This window comes from Schistocerca americana, chromosome 5, assembly GCF_021461395.2.
Source record: "Schistocerca americana isolate TAMUIC-IGC-003095 chromosome 5, iqSchAmer2.1, whole genome shotgun sequence".
Lineage (NCBI taxonomy): Eukaryota > Metazoa > Arthropoda > Insecta > Orthoptera > Acrididae > Schistocerca > Schistocerca americana.
Genome location: NC_060123.1, coordinates 620,907,464 through 620,922,741, shown reverse-complemented (window position 1 = coordinate 620,922,741; position 15,278 = coordinate 620,907,464). Strand labels below are relative to the sequence as shown.

Sequence of the window (15,278 nt, the reverse complement as noted above, 5' to 3'; positions counted from 1 at the left end):
TTTCCCATTCCTATTCGTCTCGCAGATAGAGCGAAGGAGAAAAATACCACCTCCATGCCAGCGTATGTGCACTAATTGGTCGTTAATGGTAGTATATGTTGGCGGCAGTGGAACCATTCTGCAGTCAGCTTCAAATGTAGGTTCTCTAAATTTTCTCCATAGCGTTCCTTGAAAAGAACATCGGCTTTCCTCCAGGGATTCCCATTAAAGTTCTCGAAGAATCCACCCATTGATTTGGTGTGAGTCAGTAGGAACGCTTCTACAGGGCTGTATTCTCGGGGAAGCCCAGGTCTGCAGGCCCATACACTAGTCAGGCAGCAGATAGGAATTTTGATATTGTTCACTAGGCCAGATTTTGTGGCGTATTTCGAAAACACATTTCAGAACGTTTGAGTTTGCAGGTAGGAGGAGGAGAAGCATATTGTTCAACGTCTTAGTATTTATCCCAGTGACATTTAAGGGCCTAATCCTGAGAATAATAGGATAACTTTTGCGTGTCTGGTATCATTAACAATTGTCCGGCATGGCGAGTGGTGTGTTGTCGGCTGGGAGTGGTGCTGTCCTGACATGTGAGTGGTGGTAGTGGATGTGGCAGCTGTTCACATGCGACGCGGCGGCGGTGGGAGTGATCGGGACGAAGTGTCATGTGGGTGGAGCAGAGAGTGAAACATCCCACTGTCGCCGGCCGAAGTGGCCGTGCGGTTAAAGGCGCTGCAGTCTGGAACCGCAAGACCGCTACGGTCGCAGGTTCGAATCCTGCCTCGGGCATGGATGTTTGTGATGTCCTTAGGTTAGTTAGGTTTAAGCAGTTCTAAGTTCTAGGGGACTAATGACCTCGGCAGTTGAGTCCCATAGTGCTCAGAGCCAACCATCCCACTGTCCCCATAGGACCCGACAGGTCTCAGCATGATTTGCTCGTCAATAGTATACCAGAATTGTGTGCGACTTGCTTCAGGCAGCCCGACAATGCAACCAAAAGACAGAAAGTACTTAGCGTTGGATATCTTGAGCTATTTGATGATGTTAACACCCATTTTGGTATGGGAATAAAGACTACCACAGCGCCGAGTGATCGCGTGGTTCGAGGCGCCATGTCACGGATTGAGCGGCCCTCTCGCCGGAGGTTCGACTCCTCCCTTAGGCAACGGTGTGTGTGTTGCTCTTAGCATAAGTTATTGTTAAGTAGTGTGTAAGTATAGGGACAGACGACCTCAGCAGTTTGGTCCCTTAGGAATTCACACACGCATTTTGTAAGGGTTATCTTTCCTGTGGTAAGCTCACAGTGTCGTCACTGAAGCGTCTATGACGGTGACCTGACGAGTGTAATCTAACTGCAAGAATAAGATCACTCACCATGTGAAGGGACTATCATGATCAGTTCAGTTAATTAGTCAATCAGTTTGACATCTATGACATGTCGCTGGTCGGATATAACCGAGGGTAAGAGTACGGTGGATATGATTCGCAAGTTGGATCAGTTTTTCACCGTGTGGTGATCTTTTAACAAGGTTCTCAACCTCCCATCTACACAAGGAGCGATGGTCGCCCTAATAATATCAGGTACATTACGAAATTCATAAAGCGAGACGTTATGTTAACCTGGCATTTACAGCCCCTTTGTGCCGCCATTTGGTTACCTTAAAAGACTTCGTAGGTGGTGGTGCATTTGCTACCTTAAGAGAATTCGAAAGTGAGGGGGCATCCTGTGACAGAGGCAGAGCGTGATCTTAGCGTCATGGGCCAAAAATGAGTGCAATATTTTAGCCTTGTGACGCAGGACATAACAGATATTAAATTGATTAGGAAATACTTTTTTTCCTAGTGAGTGAATACTTAGAGGAAATATACAATATGTCATACTGTCGTACAGGATTTTCACAACGAGTAACGACAATTCAGCATATGGGAAATGCTTGTATGCTCTGATCTCTTTTGTCTTCGAAAATAACTAGTATAAAATGGAGAAATCTACACTACACTTGACAAATTCGATGCGTATGGACAAGAACATCCCCATTTCCGATTGGGTAAAGTGTATTATTTAAACTGGTGAATCTACGTCTGGGGCGGAATTTCATTTGAAGCCATACCTACGAGCTGTGCTCTCGCAATGTACTAGGAGTTAGCGACGCCCGTCTGTGGCCAGCGGCAGAAGAGGTCTTGAGGCTTCGGCTGGACAGAAGCGACGGCTTAGCGTCTCGAGACTGGCGGGTACAATGAAACGCTCCGACCTGTCGTCCCTCGCCCACAGTTGCGGTGGCAGTATCTGGCGTTGGCGTTCGCGGTGCCCTGTGGGTGGGTTAACAGCGAACTAACCAGTATGGTGGCTGGGCGGCGACTGAAGCAGACGCCATTGTTGCGCATATCTACCGATTTTCGCGTAGACATTTAAAAAGATTCAATATGACAAATGTTTGCACTAGACGATTAGTTGACGGCTGGGCAATCACAGTGACAGCTTTTGCGGGCTGTGAGTGTCTGGTATGGGTGGAGTGTAGATGCTGGGAGATGAGCGTGCAACTGCCGGTGTGGCTGACGTGTTTGCAGCTCTCTAGTCCTCTCCTGGCACTCCTGCAGTCGAATATGCTTAGCGCAAAGCGGAAACGTTATGATGGTATTGAGTCGGGCAGTACATGGATGAGGGTGCACATGTTCCGAAACGCTAGTGCATACATAATCTCAGATGTACTTAGCACTAAAATGTATTGTGGTGTTTCTTTTTTCGAAATTTAATTACTTTGTTTGCAAAATGTGTGTGTGTGTGTGTGTGTGTGTGTGTGTGTGTGTGTGTGTGTGCGTGCGTGCATGGTACTCAATTCCTGAAGACCTCATATAAATTTCCTTACAAAGAAGAATCGTCGTTAAGTGGTGATGAGTGTCCTAAGTGATCTATTTCACTTACACAATCGATAGATTTTTTCCTGCCATTTCCTGCCATGTTTCGTATCACAAACATGCCATCTCATCATATGTCCTGTGATATCATAAGGTTGGCCTATTTTTCTCACCAAAATAGAGAAAACCCTAGCCCCACATTTTCCACCAATTCAATTAATGTTTAATTAAATAAACAGTATATTGCTGAACTTTACTGCCCATTTCATAACATGATACCCTCCAAGCTTGGAAGCTGAACACCTACTGACTCTTTTAATGCAGTTTAACGATTTGGGAAAGATAGACTTCAGTATGACAATCTATCAATAGAATAATACCCTCAAAAATAAATGAAGACAATATCTTGCATCCTTTTCCTCCAGCAGCCCAGCACAGACTGTGTCTTCTTCCAGCCAGTTCACAAGTGGAGCATGAGAGCAGAATAGGGGAGGGGATGTGCAGAGGTGGGGCAAAAACGAATGGTGGCTCGGGACTGACCTGGGGAGTGGATGAGAAGAAATAGTCGGAATACTGGTGACACTTTTCCTAGAGAGATGGGGGAAGGAGGGGAGGGGTTTCTCAGAAGGACAGATTATCCCCAGGGGTTCATAAATCAATTAACATAATACTAGGTTAAGTGAATGGGAGGAGAATACTGGGCCCCCTTAATGCCTGCTTGCGTTTTATTGTATGCTGAGAGAGGACAAGTTACTCTCTCACCTATTTTTCGTATAAGGAAAATTATTAAAGATTTTACTATAACCTGACACACCTTGAGTGAGACTCTAGAAAGTTAACATCCAGAGCAGATATTGATCGAGACTGTTAGGGCACTAAAAACATGAGGTATTTTTATGGTTCTTAGCTCACAGAAAAGGCATGTTTGAAGTTGAAAGCAATTGGCGGCAGCTCCCCCTCAGTAAATCATACCAGACAGGTCCACAACCATACAGGGCAGACAGAGCAGCCTGTCGTTGAGACAGGTCTCGAGCAGAACAATGCCACGATACCTGCATTGGCGCCAGTCAAAGGCTGGGCTATGGGCGATGACTGAAGGGATGCATCTACACAGTGGAGTCGTAAACTGGGCATTGTGTGCAGAGCCATGCCTAATAAAAATAATTCACAAGTTTTCATGTTCGCTGATACAGCAAATAGGCCTGTGACCCATTTCCATCGGCTGCCTCGGTTGTATAAGGAACTCTGTTGTCTGAGGAGGGTTTGCAGATAGAATGTTTATTACATCTCATAGCCAGGACTAAGAAGCTCCAAGGCACAGGCGATTTAGAAAAAGATCTATAAGATTGCATCTGTTCGGTTGTTGCTGTGAGAGGCCACATGACTTTGGAGAAAAACATCTTCCCCACCACGAAAACTGAAAAAAGCCAGTAATTGGCGGTTTCTTTTTTTTCCAGTGATGCAGGTTTCTTAACACTTTCCCTGGTTAAACAGGAATTGGTGCAATCGTTAGGGAGTGGAGACATAGCGCCTCTAGAGCGCTGACATTGGCTCGAGATTGCGTGAAGGCGGTGTCGTTCGTGCACTTTGCGGGAAAACGGATTTTTTTCTGAAGAGGGGCGGGGCACTCAGGTGCTGGACTTTGGTCTGGTAAGAGCGACTTCTGGTTGAAGCTCTGGCATGTGTGGATGGTGCTTGGGACCTGTCCTTAGAATGACTTCACTTGCGAGTAGTTTAGAAGCTCTCACTGTACCTACAGTGCGACTTCAGACGTCTCAGACTACTCGTTTACCAAAGCCACACTTATTAGTTTTTGGTTTACCAGGCTTGACATTTGGTATTCTTGTGCACTCTGTCATATAAGTGAACCAAATTGGTCCTTGGTATGACCAGCAAAGGAGTGTGTCACACACAGAAATCTACTGTAATTTCAGGGCACTGGTAGAGAGTAAATTGCGATCTGTCTGCATGATCTCACAACTGTGAGATATTTGCATTTCTCTCCAGGTGTATGTTACATCATTGCATGAAGCAAACAGGGTAATGTACTGCTGCTCCGGCATTGTCAGGGCATACAGATCTCAATCGCCACTTGCTCTCAGCTGCACCTATGTAGTGAAACCACAGTAGATTTAATCAGTCAAAGTCTGCTCAACATCAAATCAGTTCAGAGTGCGTTATACAAATTTTTACGGCCAGAGTATTTGACTCACTGCTGTCACATATGATCCTTGTCCATTGTGGTCTTAAACCACCTGTTAGTTGCTTATGGTATTCAACCAATTACTTGTTTAGCATAATCTATACCTGTCTTAGTTTTGGGAAAATAAGTGTTGTTAGTAAATTAAATTTTGAATACATTCACAATCATTTACAACAGACACACAGGGTTATCTTTCAATGCTACCTACACAAACATGGCAGCACAGAATCGGATTACCTGCCTAATATTTGTCACTACATCATGATCCAATAATCACTTTTGGAATATATATTTTTTTCTTTGTTGTTACTTCATCCTCTCTATCCTCATGAGTGAGATTTGGCTAGCAACGGTCCAAAATTGTGGTTCCCAACTCCATCCCCATGAACCACGCAGCTTATCACTGGTGGGGAGGTTTGCATTCCTCAGCAATACAGATAGCATACTGTAGTTGCAACCACAATCGAGGGGTATCTGATAAGAAGCGCAACAAACGTGTAGTGCCTGAAGAAGGGCAGCAGACTTTTCAGTAGATGCAGGGGCAACGGTCTGGATGGCCAAATGTAGGAGTAGGTTTATAGATGAATAATAAAATATAAATATGGGTAAGCTACTATGAACAGCATGATGAATACATTACTGTAGCCAAAATAGGAGCAAAGCCCACACGCATAAGGTAGTACAAGTTTGTATGCCAACAAGCGCCACAGATGAGGGGGAGATTGAGGAGAGGAAATATATGATCAGATAAAAGAAATTATTCAGATAGTTAAGCTATACCAAAATGTAATAGTCCTTGGGGACTGGAATTTGAAAGTAGGATAAGGAAGAGAAGAACATTAGAAGGTGAATGTGGACTGGTTAAAGAAATGAAAGCGGAAACCAAATGGTAGAATTTTGCACAGAGCATTATTTAGTCATAGCTAACTCTTGGTTTAAGAAACATGAAAGAAGGTTGTATACATGAAAGAGACAGATTGTATACATGGAAGAGACGTTTTCAAGTCAGAACGATCCAGATTGATTATAAAATTGTAAGGCAGAGATTTCGAAACCAGGTTTTAAATGGTAAGACATTTCCAGGGGCAGATGTGGATTCTGAGCAAAATTTATTGGATGGGACCTAGATAAACCAAAAGTACTAGAGGTTGTAGGGAGTTTCAGAGGGAGCATTAGGGAACGGCTGTCAAGAATAGCGGAAAGGAATGCAGTAGATGAAGAGTGGGTAGCTTTGAAGGATGAAATAGTGAAGACAACAGAGGATAGTGTTTGCGAAAAGACCAGGGCTAGTAGAAATCCATAGGTAATGTAAGAGATATTGAATTTATTTGATGAAAGGGGGAAATATAAAAATGCAGTAAATGAAGGAGGCGAAAGGGATTACAAACGTCTAAAAAAAGGGATCGGCAGGAGGCGCAAAATGGCTAAGCAGGAATGGGTAGAGGACAAATGGGCAGAGGTAGAAGCATATATCACTGGCGCTATAATAAATGCTGCCTCCTGGAAAGTTAAAGAGACCTTTGGAGAAAAGAGAACCACCTCTATGCATATCAAAACCAGTTGTCACGAAAGAAGGAAAATAAGAAAGGGGGAGGAAGTGTAAACAGGGAAAGGAGGAAGGTGGAAGGTGTATATAGAGGGTCTATACAAGGGAGATGGAGTTGAGGGCAATATTATGGAAATGGAAGAGGACGTAGATGAAGATGAGAAAGGAGTAGAGAGGTTAAGGAAAGGCAAACCTACGTTTATAGAATTATAGAAAGCTTTTGACAATGTACCAAAGGCGACAAGGGTAAAATACAGGGAGCAAAAGGCTATTTCTATTTTGTACAGAAACCATATGGCAGTTATAACAGTCGATGGGCACAAGAAGGAAGCAGTGGTTGAGCAGGGAGTGAGACAGGGTTGCAGCCTATGTCCTATGTTATTCAATCTGTGTATTGAGCAAGGAGTAAAAGAAACAAAAAACAGATTTGGAGTAGGAATTAAAGTTCAGGGGGAAAAAATAAAAACTTAGAAGTTTGCCGATAACATTGTAATTCTGTCAGGGACAGCAAAGGATTTGGAAGAGCAGTTGAACGGAATGGACAGTGTCTTGAAAGTAGGATATAAGATGAACGTCAACAAAAGCAAAACGAGACTAATGGTGTAGTCGAATTCAATTAGGAATAAAATTAGGAAGTGAGACACTTAAAGTAGTAGATGAATTATGCTATTTGGGAAGCAAAATAACTGATAATGGTCAAAATAGAGAGGACATAAAATGTAGACTTGCAGTGACACGAAAAGCATTTCTGAAAAGACAAATTTGTTAACATCAAGTATAGATTTAAGTGACAGGAAGTCCTCTGTGAAAGATTTTGTATTGAGTGCAGCTATGTATGAAAGTGAAACATAGATGATAAACAGCTTAGACAAGAAGAGAACAGTAGCTATTAAATGTGATGCTACAGAAGAGTGCTGATGATTAGATGGATCAACCATGTCACTAATAAGGAGTTTCTCAGTAGAATTAGGGCGATCAGAAATTTATGGTACAGCCCGACTAGAAGAAGGGATAGGTTGGTTAGACACTTTCTGTGGTATCAGGGGAACACCAATTAGGTACTGTGGTGAAGTGTACGAGGTAAATATCGTAGAGTGCGACCAAGAGATGAATACAGTAAGCTAATTCAGAAGGATGTAGTTTGCAGTAGCTACTCAGACATGAAGAGGGATGCACATGCTAGAGTACCATGGAGAGCTGCATAAAACCAGTCTTCATACTGAACTATAGACCTTCTTTCTCTTTGCTAAAGAATGACAAAGAAATATTTGATACAACGTTAGATACTTGTGTACTTTCAACATTGCAGGACAGTCAGCAATCATGACAATCTAGTACATAAGAAATTATCAATCTCGATTGTGGTAATGAAACCACTTTTTACCTAGGTTTCAGCCCAAACAATCGATCCTTCCTCAGAAGATATACCTGATTCTATAATATGTCTACGACGCGTAGTAGCATTTTAAAAATGCGGTACATACGTACAAAGTCAACACCAATGCTTGACTTAAGCCCTGGTGTGCGCCTCGTCTCCATGGATGCCTTACGGTGAGCCTCGGGAACTCACGTGAAACTAAGTAGGACTAGACAACAGGATGCAAATCAACATGGCGGGGAACATTGTGCATGTCTAACTAACACCATGACTGTCGAAGATAAAGGACCAATGCAGTTGTATCTTAAATAACTTATAGTAAGGTTGAGGATTTTAAACATAATGCCTCTGCCCCAGGTTATGACTAAAGTGTAATCCTACATGTTGTGCCTTCAGATTTCAAAGTTTAGTTCAACCGTTTATAATTTTCAAATCGATTCATTCTGGGCTACGGGCAATGATTGGCTTGCTCGACGTAAAGACGAAATTGCGAATAAACATGACAAGAAGCATTGTAGCTTGATGAGTATGGTTAATGTAGACAAGAAGTCAACTAGTTACAATAGAGCAACAACCGTACCAAAAGAAAATTATTAACGTGTCAGTAATAAAACTAATATTATTTTTTCACCTTCTGATAGTGCACTATTAGCAAAGGGCTTAAATATAATGTTGAATCTGGGATTACAGAAACAAAAATCATGGAAAATCTAACAGTAGATCTTAAAGTCGGTTTAGAGTGGTCGAAACCCACAAGAAATACCCAAAGACGCATAGTCTTTCAGTTTTCCAAAATTTTAGAGAGTAATATAAAGAACAATCAAAAGGATGGTGACATACGTAAGACCATAAAAAGTATCAATCAGAAGTTAATACAGAACGATGCCATAGTTACGAAATTCGACAAAGGGAATTCGATAGTTATTTCCACTAAAACGGAATATATAAATAAAACAGAAGCGTCCTTAAATGAAAATGGGATTGTCCCACTTGATACTGATCCCACTCCCGTGGTGCAGAAAGAAATAAGGGTTGGGCTTCAGAACTCTAAAAATTTAATAGGCGAGTTCCGCAAAAAGTGACTTATCAATATGAATCCCAAACCACGTAAGACGAGGAGTCAGTTTAAGATTTACAAATGTAATCATCCGATAGGCCCGATCGTAGATAGTACAGGGAATGCCTACCACAAGTTAGCTAGATTTCTGCATCAGAAAATAAAAGATAATTTTGTGGTTGCAAAGAATTACGCCGTTAAAAATTCTACGGAGTTAGCCTACGCGTAACGTGCTCTGAAAACTCCAAGTTAGTGTCTTTCGATATAACAAGTCTATTCACCAATGTTCCGCTGGATCAAACTCTCCAGATTTTAGAAGGTAATCTGCATCAATATAAGAAAATGTCGGACAATGAAATAGATGAGTAAATTAAACTTCTGCATATTGTGTTGAAACATAATTATTTCATATTTATCGAAAAAGTATATTCCTAACCGTGTGGACCAGCAATGGAAAGCCCGCTGCCTGGCATACTGTCTGAAATTTTTCTAAATTATTTAGAACGTGCTTTTTTCGCCAGTAAGGTAAACATCATGGATAATATAACCTTTTACGCAAGATACGTAGACGATATACTTATTATTGACGGTAACCAAAACGACATAGACAAAGTTTTCCTAACATTTAACGAGCTCCATGCGAAGATTAATTTTACACTTCAAAATGAATCCTCTAACAGATCTTTAAATTATTTAGATCCTACCCGCAGTATAGTAGATAGGCAAATTGCTTCAGCATTTTTCGTAAAAGTAGATACTCTGATAATATCATACCGGCCGTTTCCGCCCATCCGCAAGCTCATAAGTTAGCTGTCTTTCATTCCAGCATACATCGTGCCCTGACAATTCCCCTGTCTCCTGATGCTTTAGAATCTGAATTAGTAGTAATTGAGGAAATTGCCTGAAATAATTGTTACAAGGCTGACTTGGTGAAGCAAATGTACAAGAAGAAACTAAATAAAAGAAATAACACGTCATCTACATTAGATAATGGAGGAGAAAATGAACCTGCTGTCGTTTTATCTATTCCCTTCATGCACACTGTTTCTTACATATTAGGTCGAATGCTTAAGAATCATGTGTTTAAGGTAGCATTTTCAACGAATAATAACCTGAAAAAAACTTTGCTCAATACACTGCAGGTATTACATGACAAAGTATTTCAGTCCAGGATTTATCAAATCATCTGTGGGGATTGCTCGAACTATTATATCGGTGAAACTGGCAGGGATAAGATATAAGGAGCACATTCCAACCAAAAGAGGTGACGGCACACGAGGTTCCTCCTTCACTGAAGACCTGATATAAATGGCACATGGGTCTAATCCCCTAACCAGCACGGAGCTACTTAATTATGAGATTAAAGGTACTAGATTAGAAAAACTAGGAGAAATGGAGATTTTTAAACATCTGCAGTTTAATAAGGATAATCTCATTAATGAGCTACTTCAGTTAAAAAAAACGAAACAAGAGTATTTTTGAATGTGTTACGCCATTATTCAGAATGTCATGACCAGATAATGGTTGGTGGGCAGGAGCCGTGCAGTTTTTCGGAGGCGGTGTGACACAGATGGTCGGTGTTTGATGCATTTTATTTTAGGTATCCCTTAAGGTATGGCTAAAATGCGTGCATTTCAGCACGTTACATTTTGTTATATGATTCCCATCAGGTGGACTTTCCACATACGGTGCTTACATAATGTGGCACACATGGTTTTCAAATAATTAAGATTCCTGCATCTATCTCATAGACAATAGTTATATTCACATAAGTGATTACTAGCCCACGAGAGGTGAAATGGAGCCTGAGGTGACAAGATGAAGTTTAGCTGGTCCGTCTCGACATTTTGGGATTTAATTCCTTATACATTTCTTTGTAGTTGATATCACGAGACGACTTCATGCTTGTCCATTTATGGCATGCACATTGGCATATTAGAAGATATCTTTTTTTAATTCTTCCCTATGAAGAACATGCCGTTTCCCATGTCAAGTGTCCACAAAATTTTCCTATGTGTTTTTTCGGATGAAGCACGTTTTATGATATCATATCTATTTAACAATAGTCTTTAATATTAGAGGCGATAATTCTCCTTTGTAGAGTGTAGTGGAATTGACCTCTGTCGGTCGATAAAGTATAAGGGCGATGAAAGGGTGCTGCACGTCCGTTCACACAATTACCATATTTTCTCACACATAAAATTTAATTTGACCTTCGTTGATCATTTTCTATTACATGGCGATGAAGTATTGATGTTCGTTCACGTTATTTTTAGTAATGAGGTAAAAAATTAATCTTCATAATATTCTTCATTCAGCGCGTCTCAGCAATAAGAAGTGTATCTACATCAACTGATAAAAACACCTACTCGACCGTCTGTGTACAGAATAACCGAGATATTCCATTATGGCGTTTATATACTACAATTTCACTGTTTTATGTCCTATGTCATCTTTCATGAATAACGACGGGTGTATAATGCAGCATTCTACATCTACATCTACATTGATACTCCGCAAGCCACCCAACGGTGTGTGGCGGAGGGCACCTTACGTGCCACTGTCATTACCTCCCTTTCCTGTTCCAGTCGCGTATGGTTCGCGGGAAGAACGACTGTCTGAAAGCCTCCGTGCGCGCTCTAATCTCTCTAATTTTACATTCGTGATCTCCTCGGGAAGTATAAGTAGGGGGAAGCAATATATTCGATACCTCATCCAGAAACGCATCCTCTCGAAACCTGGCGAGCAAGCTACACCGCGATGCAGAGCGCCTCTCTTGCAGAGTCTGCCACTTGAGTTTATTAAACATCTCCGTAACGCTATCACGGTTACCAAATAACCCAGTGACGAAACGCGCCGCTCTTCTTTGGATCTTCTCTATCTCCTCCGTCAACCCGACCTGGTACGGATCCCACACTGATGAGCAATACTCAAGTATAGGTCGAACGAGTGTTTTGTAAGCCACCTCCTTTGTTGATGGACTACATTTTCTAAGCACTCTCCCAATGAATCTCAACCTGGTACCCGCCGTTGTGAAAGGGCCGATATATTCTAATAGTACAAGTTGGGGTAGTGGGTTCGCACTTACATAAATCCATGCACAGTTTGTTCCATTTTAGTCATAACCTGGTGCAGAGGTTTAATGTTTAAGATTCTCAATCTTTATATAAGTTATTTATTTATAATATAACTGCATTGGTCTTTTATCCTAGACAGTCATGGTCTCAGGCATGCGCAATTTTTCGCGCCATGTTGATTTGCATTGCGTTATCTAGTCCTACTTAGTTACACGTGAGGTCCTTAAGCCCACCGCATGGCGTCCATGGAGACGAGGCGCACGCCAGAGCGTAAGTCTTGGTGTCGACTTAGTTCGCATGTAACGCATTTTTAAAATGCCACTACGCCTATTCAGGCTGTTTTAGTTTTATTTCTAGAACATGCCCTCTTAGACAAATTATAGATTGAGGTATATCTTCTGAAGATGGCTCAATTATTTGGGCTGAAACCAATGAAAAGGTTTGTTCCATTACCGCAATCCAGGCTGATAGATTCTTATATATTAGATATTTGTGTTAGTTGTAAAATGATTTGCGTGTCCCAGTCTACCTATAGTGAAGGTATGACTTGACTCCGGGAAAGAATTGCGTTATTTTCACAAGTGTATTATGACTCTCGTCCCCTTGCACACGTAGAAATGCCTGGGTTGCTCCACAGTTCATAACTTTGATTTATAGAACATTATATCTGTTGAGGTACTTCTTTGCACTTGCAGTATCGGAAAGTGTATTTAGCATTGTAAAAGCTTAACAGTGTTTTGAATGGGCTGAAGAATATAATTTCTGTGCAGATTATAAACAAAAGTTCATAGTCATCAGTAACCCTAGACGTTATTACATGCAACACTAACATATTTCGAGTGTCACATTAAAAATTTAAGTATGGTTTGATGCTGAGGATATTAATTTTGTTAGAAAGTAAAACTAAATTAGTTCTTGACTGTGAAAGTCCATATGGAGACATACCAATGAACGTCATTAATAAAAATTGCTGTGTCAACAATATCGACTAAAGTTTGTTGTTATTTTTCCCTTTTTTAATGGTAGAAATGAATTTCCTGTGAATTTAGCAATTTGCTATAGTCATGTCTTAGATATCATATCCCAGCCCTGCCATGGTATTTTACTGTCGCCATGAAGAGACTGACATTTGAATGAAGTACTATTGAGTGGGAAAATAAAGGTCTTGAAAAAGCTGATCTTCGAACCTCCACTATGTGATTGTTACCAAGCATACTACTGTGAGCTATTCAATTTTCATTTTCTTAATCGTTATTTTAAACATTTCTAAATTTTTGATGCAGAAGTTGTTCTCAGCAATTTGTTCATCCCTTGAATATAAGAATTTGCTGTTTTACATGCAGTAACTAGCATTATAAATACATGAGTACATTATGTAAATTTCAGAAGCAGGGTACCTACTTTAGGATTATAATTTCTCGAAAATACACATTTTCACTAACGATAAATTCGACTAACCAGTGTAATAGTTACAGTTCACTGCAGTGACTGTTTATTAGGACAGTGGGTTTAGTTGGCATACTAAAGATTCGCCCTACACTTTGTCTCCTCATGTCAGTCAATTTTCTCCAGAATCGGTGACATTCTGGTAAACTGAATACATAAAATCGCAATCGATTTTTATCTATATCGGTTCAAGTGGGAGGGGTACAGTACATGGTTTCATCAATAGAAAGTCCATCCTTTTCCATGGTAGTCTGAAAGTACGATACCTAATCACATATTATAGGTCTAACAGAACTTTGAAGTTTTAGCAACTCGGAATGAACATAGAGACATGAATATGTAAGAGGTGGTTAATAGCTTGATACCTACCATCCAGCTGTGCATTTGTAAATAATCGCTTTAAATCAGATTGTTATGAAGGTAATCGGGCCATAAGTTTATGTCTAGTGCTGTTTAAATTCATTTAATGTCCTGATCACCTTATACATTGTAACGAAACACTTAAGTCTTTCTATAAGGACACTGGTAAAATGAATATAAAACAAGTCATATGTGTAAACAGCATATTCGTTTTATTCAATTATAAATTTCAGATTACCATAGGATCTCATTCCACTTTGGGCTCACAACAGTGAAAAGAGAAATCCATTGAGTATACCTGAAATGCATATTTTAGCTGAATCTATAAAAATTGAATCTGAAACATACATTGTTTGAATATTACAGACAGTCTCATTTTGCATTACCTCCATGCCCTTCTGTAATGTGAAATAAAATTAAAAAAAAAATAAAGACAGTACTTACAGTAAATTACATACTAAGCGAAAACATCAGATGAAAGAATATCATCATTGAGCAAGTAATGCTAAAATCGTCTTCAGTAAGATGAATTTTTACCAATGGAAACATAATATTACTTTAGCTCTTTGTCAAAACTGTCAATTGTGTTTTCACTTTAATAACGCTGTTATTGGTTGAACTGAAGCACAGATTCAATATTTCCGTAAATTCTCTTCGTTGTGTTATTTATTTAAGATTTAGAGTCGTTTGAGAAAGCAACAACAAGTTCTAAGACACCGATTTAATCACTACTACAGAACACATTGCTGAGGAAAAAGACAGAGGAAAATTTCATCATTCTGTGCACTTATCCTACATAATTTACACTCATAGACACATAGATTAGCTACAGCCTAGACAAACACCAATTATTGTAGAAAATACTTGTCTGTATTTATGTTAAATGACAGTGTTGAAACGTTTTTAAGTACATTACCCTGTAGTTTCACCTGTGAAAATTTGTATAGTTACAAAAATAAATTTGTATTATCATTTACTGAGCTAGTTATGACACTTTAGAGGATGGAGAACATGTAATTATTTTTCAAGTGGGACATTTCTTCTCATGATTTTCACATGCAACCTGTTGGTTTATTGATCTCATCTGATGTAAATGATCAAAGCACTTGGCTTTGGTAATCTGTTGAACAATTTTCGATGTGATCAATATGTGAAGATTTAACTTTAAATCAGCTGTCATCTCAGTGATGCATAAATGTTCATGAAAGGTTAGTTTCATAGTAATTCCGATTAATAAAAATGGTAAACAGCATTCTACAATCCAGCTACTTACCAGTGACGAAAAGGTTGATCTCACTTTTATTCAAAATGTAGAGCATTCCACATAATGAAATGAAATTCACCATTTATATTACCAGAGATTTTCTAGTTAATTA

General features: G+C 40.0%; 1 protein-coding gene across 1 annotated transcript in view; it reads right to left on the bottom strand.

Moving 5' to 3' along the window:
* Positions 1 to 11,990: 11,990 nt before the first annotated feature.
* LOC124616593 (G-protein coupled receptor dmsr-1-like) overlaps positions 11,991 to 15,278 on the bottom strand; it is a gene marked incomplete at its 3' end in the record, with an annotated part of 59,864 nt that continues 56,576 nt past the window's right edge. The window contains exon 5 of the mRNA XM_047144914.1: positions 11,991 to 12,030. Coding sequence (XP_047000870.1) covers positions 11,991 to 12,030 — 40 coding nt within the window. The remainder of the gene's footprint in view (positions 12,031 to 15,278) is intronic.